General features: G+C 34.0%; 2 protein-coding genes across 2 annotated transcripts in view; one reads left to right on the top strand and one right to left on the bottom strand.

Annotated features, from left to right (window-relative positions):
• Positions 1 to 9,296, top strand: part of LOC128994139 (protein RFT1 homolog) — a 31,703-nt gene extending 22,407 nt beyond the window's left edge. Inside the window, exons 8-10 of the mRNA XM_054418440.1 lie at positions 494 to 622; positions 3,873 to 3,993; positions 5,644 to 9,296. Coding sequence (XP_054274415.1) covers positions 494 to 622; positions 3,873 to 3,993; positions 5,644 to 5,793 — 400 coding nt within the window. The 3' untranslated portion in view covers positions 5,794 to 9,296. The remainder of the gene's footprint in view (positions 1 to 493; positions 623 to 3,872; positions 3,994 to 5,643) is intronic.
• LOC128994140 (uncharacterized) lies at positions 5,804 to 15,833 on the bottom strand. Its single transcript, XM_054418441.1, has 4 exons — positions 15,503 to 15,833; positions 13,524 to 13,585; positions 12,051 to 12,165; positions 5,804 to 5,927 (listed from the first exon to the last, which is right to left on the bottom strand). Exons 1-4 carry the CDS (start codon positions 15,535 to 15,537, stop codon positions 5,861 to 5,863), a joined length of 279 nt encoding a protein of 92 aa, XP_054274416.1. The 5' UTR covers positions 15,538 to 15,833; the 3' UTR covers positions 5,804 to 5,860.

The raw sequence follows: 15,833 nt of genomic DNA, 5'->3' as shown, positions 1-15,833 counted from the left end.
CTAGCTACGTTCTTTAGGCTATCTAATGATGATGTGAGAGAAAGTCGACCCTACTCTCGAGTATGAATGGTCTTAAAGTATTTATCGGGTGGTCAGTTAGACAGTTTGGAGGTAGTTTTGGCGTACATAAATTTGTATTGTACTTCTGAAATATTAATTAAGTTATTAAAAATAAATTAAAATCACAGTTGCCTATTTTGGTTTGTATGCAATCAATGTGAGCCCTGATTGCCGCGTAGGACATGATATGAGCGACCCACCCGACGCGCCGAGCCATCGAGTAGCAAGCGCCTGAATTTTTTAATACATCAGGACTCAAGGGACTTCTTAACTCTCGCCTACAGTATGTGATGTTGTGTATTGCAACAATCAAAATGTTACTCATGACAACAGCTGAGTAGTATCTCTTTCAATACCATCCGTTATTTATGGACCACCCGTTACATATCCAAGGTCTACAAGGTCAACCCAGTCAGATTTATTGATGTTGCAGGTACAATAGAGTGATGGCCGGTTTGTCTGTAGGCTTCATGTTGGTATCTTGGGTGTTTACTAGACTGTGTGGAAGTGTTGGTTTCATACTGGCCAACTGTTGCAACATGCTGGCTCGCATAATACACAGGTATGTCATAAAGATTCTTTTGCACACTACACTGTTTTAATGGACTTTCCAGACATGAATTTAGTCCGGAAAACAGCTGTTTGCCGCCTGCTCTATCAAATGAGGTTCATTACACAAGATGTTACGGTTAGTGATTGTCAATTCCTTTAGTCGGAGGGAATATATAACAGATTTGTACAGTTTTTTATTGTTAGATGAGTTTAGAGTAGTATGGTGAACTTTTAGACATGTTCACTCATCTAAAATGTGTCTACTGTAATCATATGGTAAACACCTATTTACCGGACTACTAACACAATCTAAATATATGTACTATAATTTTAAACTTAAATACAAAATATTTCTTTCTTTTTTTTTAGATGAATTCATGAGGTCTTTGGTATTAATTTGTAACCGTTAAAGGGTTTCAGATAATCAGTTTTAGTGATGGTCGAATTCAGGAATTTTTAGTCTCGAATCCGAATCCTAAAAAATAAAATCTCGAATCTTTGAATCTCGAGTCCCAAAAATAATTACAAATGGGCTTATGGTGATTAAAAGAGCAAGATGGAATAGGATAGGAACCATTTGACACTTATAACTATGAGGACGACAATAACCTCTATGGTTGGTTAGGCAATGTCACTGTAGCCTACTGTATATTACGACATCAATAACCTCTATGGTTAGTCAATGTCAAAGTACTATATTTCAATAAACCTCTATGGTTATTGGTTAGGCAATGTCACAGTATATAGTTTCCAGGATCTGAAGGGGTTGAGTATGCATGAAAAGCCTGATGCAATTTTATTTCTGATTGTTGTTATAGGCACTATAGTGATCATGAAAACGCATATTGTCAACATCCCTGGAGGGAGGGGGGGATGCCGTTTACCTAAACGCTTTAACTCGAGAACCATTTTAGATAGAGTATTAAAATAAATGCCAAATTACTCATAAAAGTATGACCTTCAAGAAAGGTTATTATATTTAAATCCATATCTAGGTTGTTTTTTTTTTTTTTTTATCAAATACTATATTATACTGTTCAATAAACAGTATGTTAAAAAAGTCCCGGATCGGCTTAATATTTTTTTAACCAACAAAAACATATACGGTGGTACAATTTTGTATCTAGATATTTAACATAAAAACCTACCTTTTTAATTAACTATCAATTTTTCCTCCCCTCCAGGGGGACGGCCCACAAGGAGTAGACTAAGAAGAAAATATTAATGTAAGCATAGGTTGGTATGCACATCAAATTAAAGGTCTTTACTAGTAAAATACAATCCCGCAAATTTGAACTCAAACGGACAACCGAGTCAAAAATTGCAGTCGTTAAAATATATTTTGAATCTTTGAACGGCTGCAACTTATTACTCAGTTATTATTTTGAGCTCAAATTTGTGGCATTGTGTTCTACTAATTAAGACCTTAAATTTGATGTGCATATCGACCTATGCATACGTTTATGATTTTCTTCCGACTTCTAGCGGGCACCTCCCTGAGGAGATAACTTACTTATTCTGTAGCAATGCAAATTTATGCATCTTTGAATAGCTGTCATGTATGACTTGGTTGTCCGTTTAGTTCAAATTTACGGCATTCTACAAACTTCTAGCATTGTTTGTTGTTTGTTGTAAAACAAATATACTTAACAAAACAATTCCTGGTTGACTGTGCAGTACAGGTCTTACAAAAGAGATAATTTATTACCTTGGTGGAAGGAAAATACATAGGTTTGCTAGCTATCCCCATCATATGAAGATTCCTTGTTATACTATCTAGAATCTATGGCCCTTTTTGGCACCTTTTTTTGTTAACGAGGTCTATTGTAACATCTGTTATTTAATGACCAATAAAGATTTATGATTTAGACAACATCTAAATTTAAAAACAACTAAACTTAATTTGCTTCTTGGATCTAAATCAAAACTTAGTACACAAAATAAATTGTTACTGTACAACACAGTTCTAAAACCAATTTGGACTTATGGTATTCAGCTTTGGGGATCAGCAAGTACCTCAAATATTGAAATTATTCAACGTTACCAATCAAAATTATTACGTAAAATTGTCAACGCAAATTGCACCTTGGTTTGTTACCAACAGAACACTTCATAATGATCTTCAAATTCGAACAGTCAAAGAAGAAATTACAAAATCTAGTGAAAAATACATTATCAAATTGGAAAATCATTCAAATCATCTTGCACTTAATTTATTGGACAATCACAACACCATTTACAGACTGAAGCTACATACGATATTGGACCTACCATTCAGATTCGGCTAAGTGTTATCATAATTCTCTTTGTTAGCTATTGTTGACAGTGGTCAATCACTAGCTCATGTTCTTCAAGTTATTGTTGTATTACTATTTATATCATTTGCTTATTGTTCAAGTTGAACAGATTGTAAATTAAATAAAGTAAAAAAAAAAAGATTTATGCTGACGTCACTCAGATTGCAAACACCATTTCACCATTTAGAAAAAAATATATAAACAATAACAATCAAATCAAAACAAATATATACTTATTATGGCAATACAATCAGGTGATTTTAGCGCAAATTTTTATATATGTATATATATTTATTTATATATATATATATATACACGTCCGTGAACGCGATAACTTGTGTAATTTTTGTCCGATTTCTCTTTAAACCTTTTTAAAGAGCTTAAAAAAAAAAATAATTTAGTATATAAAAGTATTTTTGTTCGATTATTAGTAACGGAGAAAATTAAAAAAATTGTAAATTTAAAATTCCCATGCTATTCTTATGGAGAATATTGTCAAATGTTGTGTAGTTTGCTTGTTTATGGATATATTTTGATCAAACTTGGCAAATTTATTTATTTTGTACTAAGCTATCAATATTTTACTCAAAAACACACTTTATTAGTTTCCTTGTAGCAGCAAACCTAGGTACTCGTTAAACCTAATGTTATTAAAATATATTTAACTGAAAATCAATTCAGACAAATGGAAATTCGCTTAGTCGGCAGGTTTGCTGCGGCGGGGGTATTTTGTTTGCAATCTGGGTGACATCAGCATGTGACGGGAATAGCACACCTACGTATTTTCCTTCCACCATGAAATATTACTGTAAGCAAACATTAGGTTTATTGTCATGCATGTTGCATCAATTGTCCGTATTTTTATTTCACTCGTATCTATTACTGTATTTGTTTTATTAGGATGGAAATATATCATAACTAAATAATTGCCTATTGAAATCATTTAATTTTTAACTTTTTCAGTGTGCTGTTTATACGCCGGCGCTATCAAGGCACAGTGTTCACACCACTGGACGGCCTCGTACCTGGACGTAAGTTCCTGATAAGTGCACTGTCTTCAGCTCTCATTACTATGGCTTCTGAGGTAACGTTAACATATTTTTAATTAATTAATAAAATTGTGTCTTTTTTATTCAACATGACACATGCTTCACAGTACTTATATTGTCCCACAGCAATAAAGACTGCTTAGTTCTGATACTAAATTTTTACAGGTTGCAATTAGAATAAACTATTTGTAGAAACATTGTTTACATAGCGTTTGGAACATTTTTCTTCTGTATTTTAGATTTTCACGTACGCCAAACACTTTTTAGCGAATTTCCCTATAGGGAAGTAGCTATTACCATAGGTCTCATGGTAATACCTAGACCCGGGACCGATTTACTTTTTCGTTTTGAGGTCGCCAGGGGCCAAAAACACAACCGGTTCAAATTCATATATATATATATGTGTCCGTTAGCATGATAACTCAAGCAAAAATTTCCGATTTTGATGAAATTTGGTATACACGTGTAAACCTACATTTATTCGAACGAGTTCGCAAACCAGCAGGATCAGACTATCAGAACAGGGGATTATGGGGAAATAATGGGGTTTTCCCATTTTCACCCTAAAAAAAGAAAAAATTAAATTTCTTTCTAAATTATTTTGTAGTGCTCATCAAAATAAATAATTTAGTATATTGAAGCGTTGTTGTATGCCTAACGGTAATCGAGAAAATTCCAATAATGTGTAAATTTTAAATTACCATCTTATTCTTATTATAGAGAATAAATAACCTATTATAGTTTGCTTGTCTATGGGCGTATTTTAATGAAATTTGGAAATTTTTACTTCATACATAAGCTTTCAATATTTTAATTAAAAAAAAACACACCTTATTGTCTTCCCTGTATCAGCAGACCTAAGTACTCTTTATAATTAAGAATATTTAAATAGGAAATAGATCTGACAATTTTAAGGGAATAATTTTGTGGAACCCCAGCCAAGTAGATGAAAATTCTCTTAGTCTGCAGGTTTGCTTCGGCGGGGGTATTTAATTATATGTTTTCCAAATTGAAAGTTATCATCTATAATGATCCCAGTACAATAAAAAAAACTACCATCGTTTAGGAAGTAGAGATTTTCTATGACAGCTGATGTCAATGAAAATTATTGGTTCCTAAGATCTAAATTGAGAGCAAGCTGATTTTCGCTTGTTCCTAATTAGTTTACTATTTGCCCACTAGTTTAATTTCAATGCTTCAATTTGAACCATATGATTTTTGTTAAGAATCTATATTATTAAATAGCTTATTCCCTAAAAGTGTTGGTTTTTATTTTCTGAGTCAATTCGGCTCTTCTACCCGACCGATTTTCATCATTTTAGTCTAAAATGAAAGGTATGCACGCACAAATTTGCCATCTAAGAACCTAAGAACCTTCAGTGAAATACCAGCTTTCATTTGAGATATTAATTATTAAGATCGGACATACCTGAAGCACGCAGCTGAATCACAAATCAACAATAATTATAATTATTTTGGGACTTATCCGCAATCAAAGATACGTAACTCCATTTATATTTTAGTTATTTTATATGTCCTTGGTCTTAAAATACTCCTAGAAATAAAAGCTTTCATTTGAGATACGTACTAAAAATATGTACGTATTGAAAATATTCTATTCTATGTTCATATTTGGTACCGAACTTGTCATAAGTAGAATGTGATTTGACAAAACGTGTCCATAGGTATATTTCTATGAGACGTCCAAACTGGCTCATTTCCTGGTGGGTGCAACGTGTCTTGCAGTTACTTGTCTCACTTGGCTTTTTGAAGAGCGTGATCTCGTGACCTTCGGGGTCGACCGGTGGCGCAGACAGTCACTCAAAGTGGATTGATCACACAACATTTAATCAAAGTTTTATTTACAAAAGTGTAATATGCTGTATATAGTGTACAGAAAGTTCAAGCTGTGACATTGTTCTTGAAAATGGCGGCTGTGAGAGTTGAGCTTTGCTGGATCAAACATTTCCTGAAACAAACCGGTTATAGGTTAAAAGTATTAAATTTTTTCCCATACTGCAGCCAAAAAGGCTGTTTTTAATCCTTTAGGTTGCAGGGCTAAATTAGCTCTTTTTGTTCCTGGGCTGGAGTCAAGGATATTTATTAGATGTTCATTTTTCCTTTTATAACTTGGTCCGCTGATTTTGATTAATAGTTCTGTTTTACAAATAATCATATCGTTATTTGAGTTTATGTTGTGTTTATCATCGTGTTACCTTGTATATTTTAAAACAATAACTAACAATCTCCCTTTATCCAGTTATACTGTAAAATTCAGATTTTTAGCTCAACTAGTTTTATTGAAATTTAAAGTTGTATACCTTTCTGAGACACTTTTCTATAGCTGGATTAAGTTATTTTAATGTCCTTAAACAAATTTTGACATATAAATATCAATCTTTAAGTTTAAAATTTAATATAACAATATTTTAACCCAGTGAGCTTAATTTAGTATTTTGAATACAAGAGAGCTTAAGTTTTTATGCTCGGTGAAGTTCCGGTAGCTGAATGATACAGATTACCAAGCCAGTGATAAACTACAATCCGTGGTAAAAAACTTGTGCCCACATCCTTCTAGAAGTAACGTAGCCTTTTATAGCAACTCATACACAAGATTAGATCATATCTTCACATTTGTTGTCCCAAACTTTCTTCTTGTAATCTCATCTGATCCCAGCCAGCTTAAGAATCTGTAACCTAGCTAATTTAATGATTTAGTCCAACCTGAATCAATTCCTGAGCAAAAATGCTTTCTTGAATGGTTGAGTTTATGGCATGCAGGCAGTTGAATATGTGCACCAACCATACTCCTTTTGCTCTCTCAATCTCTTTTCCTCTCGCTTCCTTTTCTCACAAGTGTTATCCCTCCCGACAGCATGCACGGTTTTAGTTTTTTACTCAATGATCTTTACTGAGTAGGCTCATAAACAGTATCTTTACAAAGTCTAACAACTGTTTTAATCGATTAAAATGGTAAATTGCTGCTAACATTTTGCCTAATCCCCCAGCACTAAAGAAGGTAATATAATTTGCCATAAAATACATAGTTTACTGGATTATAGGCTGTCTGTATATCAACACCAGATAATAATTTTCTTTAAAAATAACAACTTTTAACAAAACAATTATTATTTTAAAATGATTGTTCAACATAATTTTACCTACCTTAGTCTTTCAATTATAGGTGTACATTATACTTTTCTGGACTGTTTAAGTTTAATTTAGATTTTTATAGTTTAAAGATATGAAAACACATTTTTTTAGCGAATTTCCCATATAGGGAAATTACCTTAGGTCTCATGGTAAGACCCGAACCGATTTACTTTTTTGTTTTTGACGTCCCCAGTGGCCAAAAACACCATCCGTTCAGATTCATATACCTATATATATATATATATATTCGTGTCTGTTAGTGCGATAACTCGAGCAAAAATGATTCGATTATGATGAAATTCGGTACAAACTTACATTTATTCGAACGAGGTCGCGAATCAGCATGATCGAACTATAGGAATAGGGGTTTATGGGAGGTTTTATGGGGTAGAAACAGTTTTTCCATGTTTAACTCTATAAAATAAATAAATAAATACTTTATTGTCTTGACAATATAAATTGTATCGACAGTACAATTTCTTTCTAAACCATTTTGTAGAGCTTAAAAAAGAAATAATTTAGTATATTGAAGCGTTGTTGTATGCCTAACAGTTACAGAGAAAATTTAAAAAATGTTTAAATTAAAAATTCTCTATGTTATTCTTATGGAGAATAAATAAACGTTTGTAGGTTGCTTGTTTATGGATAAACTTTAATACAATTTGGCGAAATAGTATATTTCATAATTAGCTACCAATGTTCTTAGTAAAAAAAAACACACCTTATTACCTTCCCTAAGTACTCATTAAAATGAATGTTATTTTAATAGGCAATTAATCTGAAAATTTTAGGGGAATATTTTAGTTGGAATCTATCCTGGTAAATGAAAATTCAGCAGGTTCGCTGTGGTGGGGGTATTTCTTTTATTTGGTTGAAATATCAATTATATTAAGCATTAATGAAAAATCCACCATTTAATTTGTGAAAATAAAAAGTAACTTAACATAAACATTGAGCTTATAATCATCAAACAAATCAACAAATCTCTGAAATCTTCCATTAAAAACTTAATCAGCCTCAAAACTAACCCTAATAGTTTTACATTTTTACAATATTAAGGTAAAATACTGCCTCCTAGATGTCTAGATTTTAAAGTTTACATGTTTCTGCATTTTTGTGATTGTAATATCAGGGATGTTTACGTGTGTATTTTGTTTTTATGCCTAGTGTTGTGAGTGTTAATTCATTTTGTAAAAGTGCAATGACCAAAGTTTAGGTGTAACATGTGTACAATTTTACAAAACAACAATAGCCTGTTGTTATGTCTCAGCATTTATGTAAAATGATAACTTATCATACAGCACAACTGACAACAGACCTATTCAAAATTAATGTATCATGCTTAACAACTTTTTAAATTCAATTGTACAAATTCATAACGAGACTGTTCATCACAATTTTGGTTTTATTTGTTCTGTTTTAATTTAAAGTAATGATACACCAAGTCAAGCTTTAGAAAAATAAAACTACTTAAGTTGGATATAAGAATTTAACAGGTTTAACTCTTATAAAACTAAAGCCTTTTTAATCATTTAAGTTAACAAGGGGGAAATGTTGCTGCTAGCTAAACTTAAATGTAAAATGTACAGTTTTTGGAAAATTTTAAAAGCTGATTAAAAAGTGCATGTTTTTTAAAGCCAATGATATCAGAAATATAATGTATGGTACTTTTATTTCTCATTTTGATGTGCTATGTGTACATTAGCTTGGACTAGTCTTTAGTTTATATAGTCAGCCATTCTATTGTAGGCCTACCTCTTAAAATTGTTAAAGTAAGCAGAACTCTGTTGAAGATGTATATATAGTTAATCTATTTTGCCAAACTATGTTGATACATGAACACATATCTATTTGTAATATATTTTTGTATTTATTGTAAAAAGAACAAAATAGTGTGGCTAAAAAAGTTACAAGCAACAATGATTGAACCTTTAGTATAATTGAGCTTGTCTACAGAGGTATTTATTGATTAAGAATAAGAGTATGCTAGTTCAAAGAACTAAAATTTTAGCTTAGAATTTTTAACCGAAACAGCACTTTTTCACTAATGCATTGAAACCTCTACCAATCAAATTCTCCAGAAATATCACATTCCGATTGTCATGCCTTTTAAAATTATATGTAAAATATCAGCACAATCTGTTATGTACTGTTATGTTCCTTGAAAAATAAATAAGTAATTTTATTTCCGATTTATTTAACCACCCATATATCTTGATACTTTTAGTTTAGGGCCTCATTCTCATTATCTTTGTATAGTTCAACCAACCATTGTTATTTGTTCAACCATATGGCGAGTCGGTGGCTCAGCCAAAAGCAGCGGACTGTGAAACCAGGACTACAATGTCTTGGGTGCCTATTCCTATCCTGTCTCCACTAATATTTACCAGTACAGTTAATTGATTCCTGTGCTGAACCGATTCACCCCATGATTTCTTTAACATGTTGACTGCTAACGCTAGCTCTAGTCGGCGTCGCTAGCACTTCAATGAGGCGCACGCCGACAAAAGTCGGCACCAGACCAACAGAAATATATTGAGTCAGTGTGAGCTTAGCCTCAGACAGAGACGTTATAATCGTTGCCAGCCTGCCAGCTTAGAATGCGAGCTTTACTTTGGTGTAGGTTGGTACTAAAATTTCCCGTAAAATCCTGCCTGGCAATGCTTTTGTCCCGGTTTCGGGTATTTTTTCTCTTCAACCCACATTACAAAGACACTGGATACGGATCCGTGCAGTGCTGCTACCTTTGGGTGTTATATATCCACTTTACCTTTGGGTGTTTCAGTGAACTACATCCACTCTCGGGGTAACGAAGCACAGTCACCACTGCTCTTTTGTGATTCGTCAGACTGAAATGTTTGAATGCCAATTGCGTTCGCTGATTCGGTTGCGTGCCGGGACTTCGCCCGCCACTGGGGAGCGCCTCCCGCCTGTACGTTGTTTTCAGCAGTCATCGTGTTAATGCATACTGGAACGTCAAATATTAATGTTTACCTTCTGGCGTTCCTGTTTGCTGCTAATTTGGACGAAGCTCCGGTGGTTTCCTGATGTCACCATGTTGACGCAATGCGTCACAAATTAGTAGTGAACAGGAACGCCGGAAGGTAAACATTAATTGAGCGGAGCGAAGCGAAGCTCTTTGGAATCAACTTTAATGCAATCTATATAACACTTACTTAATCTCAATAACGGCTGAACATATTTTAGCCAAACTTACCAATATTGTTTTGTCAAATGTTTGGATGGTTTGGACATAACCAATTTCAATTTTTGATAATGCCTATATAATTGCAAAGTAACTAAATTTTTTAAATTTCAACATTGGTCTTATGGGTTGCCACGATGGTTACAAAATAACAACGTAAATGTAAACAAAACAAAGAATCATAGCATATGTTAAAATAAAGCCACGACCTAAACAAAGTACAGTAGAACCTCACTAATTCGAACCTCGATAATTCAAAAACCTCTATAATTAGTAATGTTTGTCTATTACCCTCAGAAAACCTCTAAAATAAAAAAAATAATATACCGATAATTCAAAGTGATTTTTTCTATTATTGTAGCCTCTACAATTCGAATTTGTACATACTTGAGCCTCTAAAATTCAAATTTTGTTGCCATAATTTGAATTGTTACCTCCAAAATTCGAAGTCAACCTCTACAATTTGAACTGTGTCACCGTACGCCTCTGTAATTCGAATTTAGAACAACAAATATGCCTGTTGAAACATGAACTGACACTCTTATTGATGTTCCACAACGTTTTCATTAGTCTCCGTTCTCTCAAACTCTCTACACTTGAAACTGGAACCTCCATAATTCAAATTTTATTTATTCTGATCTCTATAATTCAAACTCTCTATATTTCAAACTACCTATAATTCGAAATATATTGTCTTTCGTCTGAAATTCAAATTAGCGAGGTTCTACTGTACAAAGGAAAAAACTTTGACGATGACAACTGATCAAATACCACATAGAAAGTCTTAGGTTTAAATTTAAGTCCCGATTTGGAAACAACCACTGGTCGAATACCTAGGTACATTCTTAGATAAAACATACTTTTTTAGGTATAGTATTTAACAGATTTGATTTTTGTAGCTAAATAAGGTTATAACAAATAACATTATATCTTAAACAATTGTCGGTAAATCACATTCAGGGATCCATCTCATAAATGGCAAACTTAAACAGGTCCACGACGTAGGAAGTGTGTAAATACATGGAAGTAGTATAGGTAGAAGTGCGGAGTGTAGGAAACGTTTTTGGCGTGGCAGTTAGATGATTGTATCTAAAATAAAAATGCTATGGGAAGGGAGGGAAACAGTTCCACAACATTGGAAGTGGTGAAGGAAGTAGTAAAGGCTAGCAAGGCAGAATGTGGGAACATTTATATTTTGCATTATATCTCTTAACATTTTTGTTTATTGCTTTATTAAAAACTATGAAACATGATTTCTCCGCTCAACTGGCTTTCATCGCTATGAAAGCAATCCTAGTCTTTATTTAATTAATACTTCAAAGGGTTGGACTTAAGGTGGTCCTTCTTTGTTCTTTTTCATTTGAAGGGCTGCATCGATACAATTTTTTTTTTGATGTGGTAGTAAAACAATAGGCCTAAGTAACATAAAATAAGTTGACCAGGCACTTACACTGTTAGGACACTTAAATAGGAACAGAATTTTTAAGTATTACTAGTGAACTGAGATGAAGCTGACAATGGTTACAATATAAACTCTGAAACATCCCCATCTCTATCATCTGAGTTACTCTTTCACAAAATAACCTGCATAAATTGTTTGTTTACAAAATTTATTAATTGAAAAAAAAGTGTTTCTGTCATCCTACAACTGGGTTGTCAGATACTAAATTACAACAAATTGGCAACAGGGGAAACATCTTCATAAAAGTGCTGAAGACTTGTGTTGTTGCATACCTGTTGTCAGCCTCTAGCAGGATGACAGGTGGAGGGAGAGAGGGTTCTAGCTTGGCCACTTGATGAGCCACTGCGGCTACAAGGCCAGTAGCCTCCGGGTGTGCCTTTCCTGCCGCTGCAATATAATGTAAACCATGAGACCATTCATCAGGCTCTGTGAGCTCAAAGGCACATGAATGTAATACAAGAGTAACATAACCAAATTTCAACTGACGATCCATGCAAGTCTAACTCAACTCAACTAAAAACAGATGGGGGATAATGTTTGTTTCTGCAAATCTTAAACAAGCCCAAGTAGGTATTCAGTTTTCAGCTCTAAGGCTGATAAATCTGTTATAAGAGTTAGTTACATAACCAAATTTTTTACTGACAGTATATGGGAGTCTTGACTCAACACAAAGCTGGAAGATATACCTGACATGAGTTACAGCCTGAGAGTCAAGTTTATATACTACACTTCTACTATTAATGGTTTTAGATGATCAATCTTGCTGTTATACTCCGTTCACAAAATTTTGGCGGATTGAGTTAAAGTTCCCCCACCACTATTTTATATGTTATGTTAGTTTATTTACTTATTATATGTACAGAAGCTTATCGATGTTTTGGCAAACATCAAAAATAGCTGAGCTATTATTTTAATGGTAGGATTATTAAGTGGAGGGCATAGATTTCTCCCCTTAAAACCGCCTAAATTATTTGAACTGAGTAAAGCACAATAGACAGTTAGGTCTGATCAATTACTGAGCGGTATAAGTTGTTGTGTCTCCAGTCGGAGATAGGACTGTGGATCAACAGTTTGAATCCTGGTGTGCAAGTCACAAGTTTACCTATCTGTGGGAGAGGTCAACAGGAGGGGTAAATTCTGGGTCCAGAATACAGTGCGGGTGGGACGGGTTTGATTGCCGGCTCATCCACAACAAATATGGGTTTGGACCCCTTTCCCTAAAAGTTTTATTTCAGTACACACTGAACATTGTCTACTGTCTAAAAATGCCACTGGCACCGTAACCAAGAAAAAACCAAATTTGCTAGAGTACAAAAAAACGTCAATCTGTAAAGTATTTCAATTTTATGAGAATTGTTCTAAAGCAACTAAAAAGTATTTTGAACCACTGGCAGCATCCTTTGCTAAGTGTAAAATTACTTTCTTTAATAGCTTAAACAAATGCTGCAAAATGAACCAAGCATTGAAAATGTAGATGACATCTTGAGGGCTCACACACTTTTCTCAGGGTTGATGAATGATGATTACTAATAAAGCACTGTAACCACTCAGCTACCCTAATTTAGTGTTAGTATGGACACTACAACATTTAGTGTGAATAACTTGTATCAAGTCAAATCAAAATATTGTTCATAAGTAGAGTGATAAACAGGAAGATAGAGATGAGATAACTTATTTAGTTGTATTTAGGGGGTTTTAAATATACCGCGACAAAGTGGTATTATAAATAACATGAGTTTCAATACCTGCTAAACACAGTCCATGTTTATCAGCAAGCATGCATCCAGTAACATCTTCATCCTTCATTCTGAAAATAAAATTAAGGCAATTTCAATGAACATGGAACTGTACAAAACAGGCTAAGAAGTGTGATTGCTTCTGTCAGTATCAGACACATTAAGGTCCTAGACATTTGTCACAATTGGCTGATAACAAAATTCAATTTACATGGTTTTTAGTATATTTTCCATGGTGATCAGCCATCATTATGATAATCATGTTGAGGTACAAGGCCACTTAATACCTGAAATAAACATGTTTTTAATTTCAATCGGTATTTGTTTACTTTATAAAAAGGGGCTTCTAAAGAATTTAGAAAAAAATTCACATTATTTGGCCTATTTTGAACAATTTTTACATTTGGCACTTTTGGGGCAAACGCCTATTACCCTGAAAATCTCGTTTGAAAATCGCAAAAAGTGCTAAAAATTTGCGTATTTTTAGCAAATTTCCCATGAAGGGAATAAGCTATTACCGTAGTAGGCCTACTCATCATAAGACCTGGACCCGGGACTGATTTACTTTATTATTTTGACGTCCCTAGAGGCCAAAAACACCATACATTGAAATCCATATATATATAAATGTGTCCGTTAGCATGATAACTCGAGCAAAAATGATCCGATTTTGATTAAATTTGGTACAAATGTGTAAACCTACATTTATTCAAACGAGTTCGCGAACCACCATGATCAGACTATGGTGGTTTATGGGGTAAAAATAGGTTTTCCCATTTTTTACCTTAAAAACATAAAATTTTGCAATTTCTATCCAAACCATTTTGTAGAGCTCAAAAAAAACAAATAATTTAGTTTATTGAAGCGTTGTTATGTGCCTAATAGTTACAAAGAAATCTACAAAATATTGTAAATTTAAAATTCCTATGTTATCCTTATGGAGAATAAGTAAACTTCATGGATAGGCTTCCACAGTCGTCACTTATATATATATATATATATATATACAGTCTTGGTCTTCGGGGTTCGACTATCACTATCGGGTGATAGTGCTCACTCGCCCTGAAGATGGCTGACTGTTATGTGGCCGAAACGTCGGTAGTTTCTGTACATAGTGTACTTAACCTAAGGACGCGGTCGAATGTGATAATGATAGTTTTAGCGAATTTCCCTATAGTGAAGTAACTATTACGGCAGGTGGCACGGTAAGACCTAGGCCCGGGACCGATTACTTTTTCATTTTGATGTCCCCAGAGGCCAAAAACACCACTCGTTCAAATTTTTATAAATCTTCTATATTTATAAAAGAGGAAGTTTGTATGTTTGAACGTTATGAGCTCGGACACCGTTGGACCGATTGCCACGAAACTTAGTAGGCCTACATAGGCATACGTATAGAATTTCATGGAATAGGTTTAATACACCATCAATTTCGTGATCCGTCCAATCGGCTCCGCCCCAGTGGCTCTGGTGTTTCCCCATGTTAACCTTATGAGTACTTTTTAAATGGAATTAACAGCTGGTGGAACCAACAGGGTGCAGCACTATTATTTTTAAAATTTATAACAGCTAATTTGCAACCAAGAGGTGAGTGAGCGTAGCGAACGAACTACAACCTGGAGGTGAGTTAGCGTAGCGAACGAGCTAAACCTGAAGGCAAGTAAACGCAGCGAACGAGCTCCAACCTAAAGGTGAGTATGTAAGCGTAGCAAACGAAATAATCTAGCCTAGGATATAGATATTTTTTATTCGAATGAGTGTAGGACAGATACAAACGTGCAGCTGAAAATTGATATTTATCAAATGAGAGATTTCAATTGATATTTAACTTATATCTAATACAAATGTTATCCAATCATAGACTAAGTTAAGGTGTGGAACTACCCTTCCCAAGAAAGAGATAAGATATTTTCCCTAATCCCTTGTATTTTTATTTAGTTCTTATTATAGATCTACTCTAATTTAGACAAACAAAAAATTCCACTTACAAACTCTGCAGGCAAGATTCTAGTGGTGATTCCATTATTCCAGTGAGAAAGTTAGATGAGATTAGGTTTATTTGTAATCTTGTCTTGTAGGCTAGATCTATGTAGTGGATGAAAGTTGCAGGTTTAGCTTACAGTTCTATTCCAATGTTCATAGCATAACACTCATAGCACTATAATGTAAACTATTTCTGAATGATTCAAAACTTTGTTGTAAGCCTAACATCAGTTTGCTCCTGCTCCTGCTGGTGACGCGATGGCTTGGTTGGACTTGACTTGACGTTCCTGTTCCTGCTTCCTGTCTGTACCTTACCTTCTGCTTCTGATTTGACAG

This window comes from Macrosteles quadrilineatus, unplaced genomic scaffold (assembly GCF_028750875.1).
Source record: "Macrosteles quadrilineatus isolate MER2022 unplaced genomic scaffold, UCM_ALF_1.0 Scaffold_5__1_contigs__length_97177068, whole genome shotgun sequence".
NCBI classification, from domain to species: domain Eukaryota; kingdom Metazoa; phylum Arthropoda; class Insecta; order Hemiptera; family Cicadellidae; genus Macrosteles; species Macrosteles quadrilineatus.
This window is presented reverse-complemented; position numbering and strand designations above follow the sequence as displayed.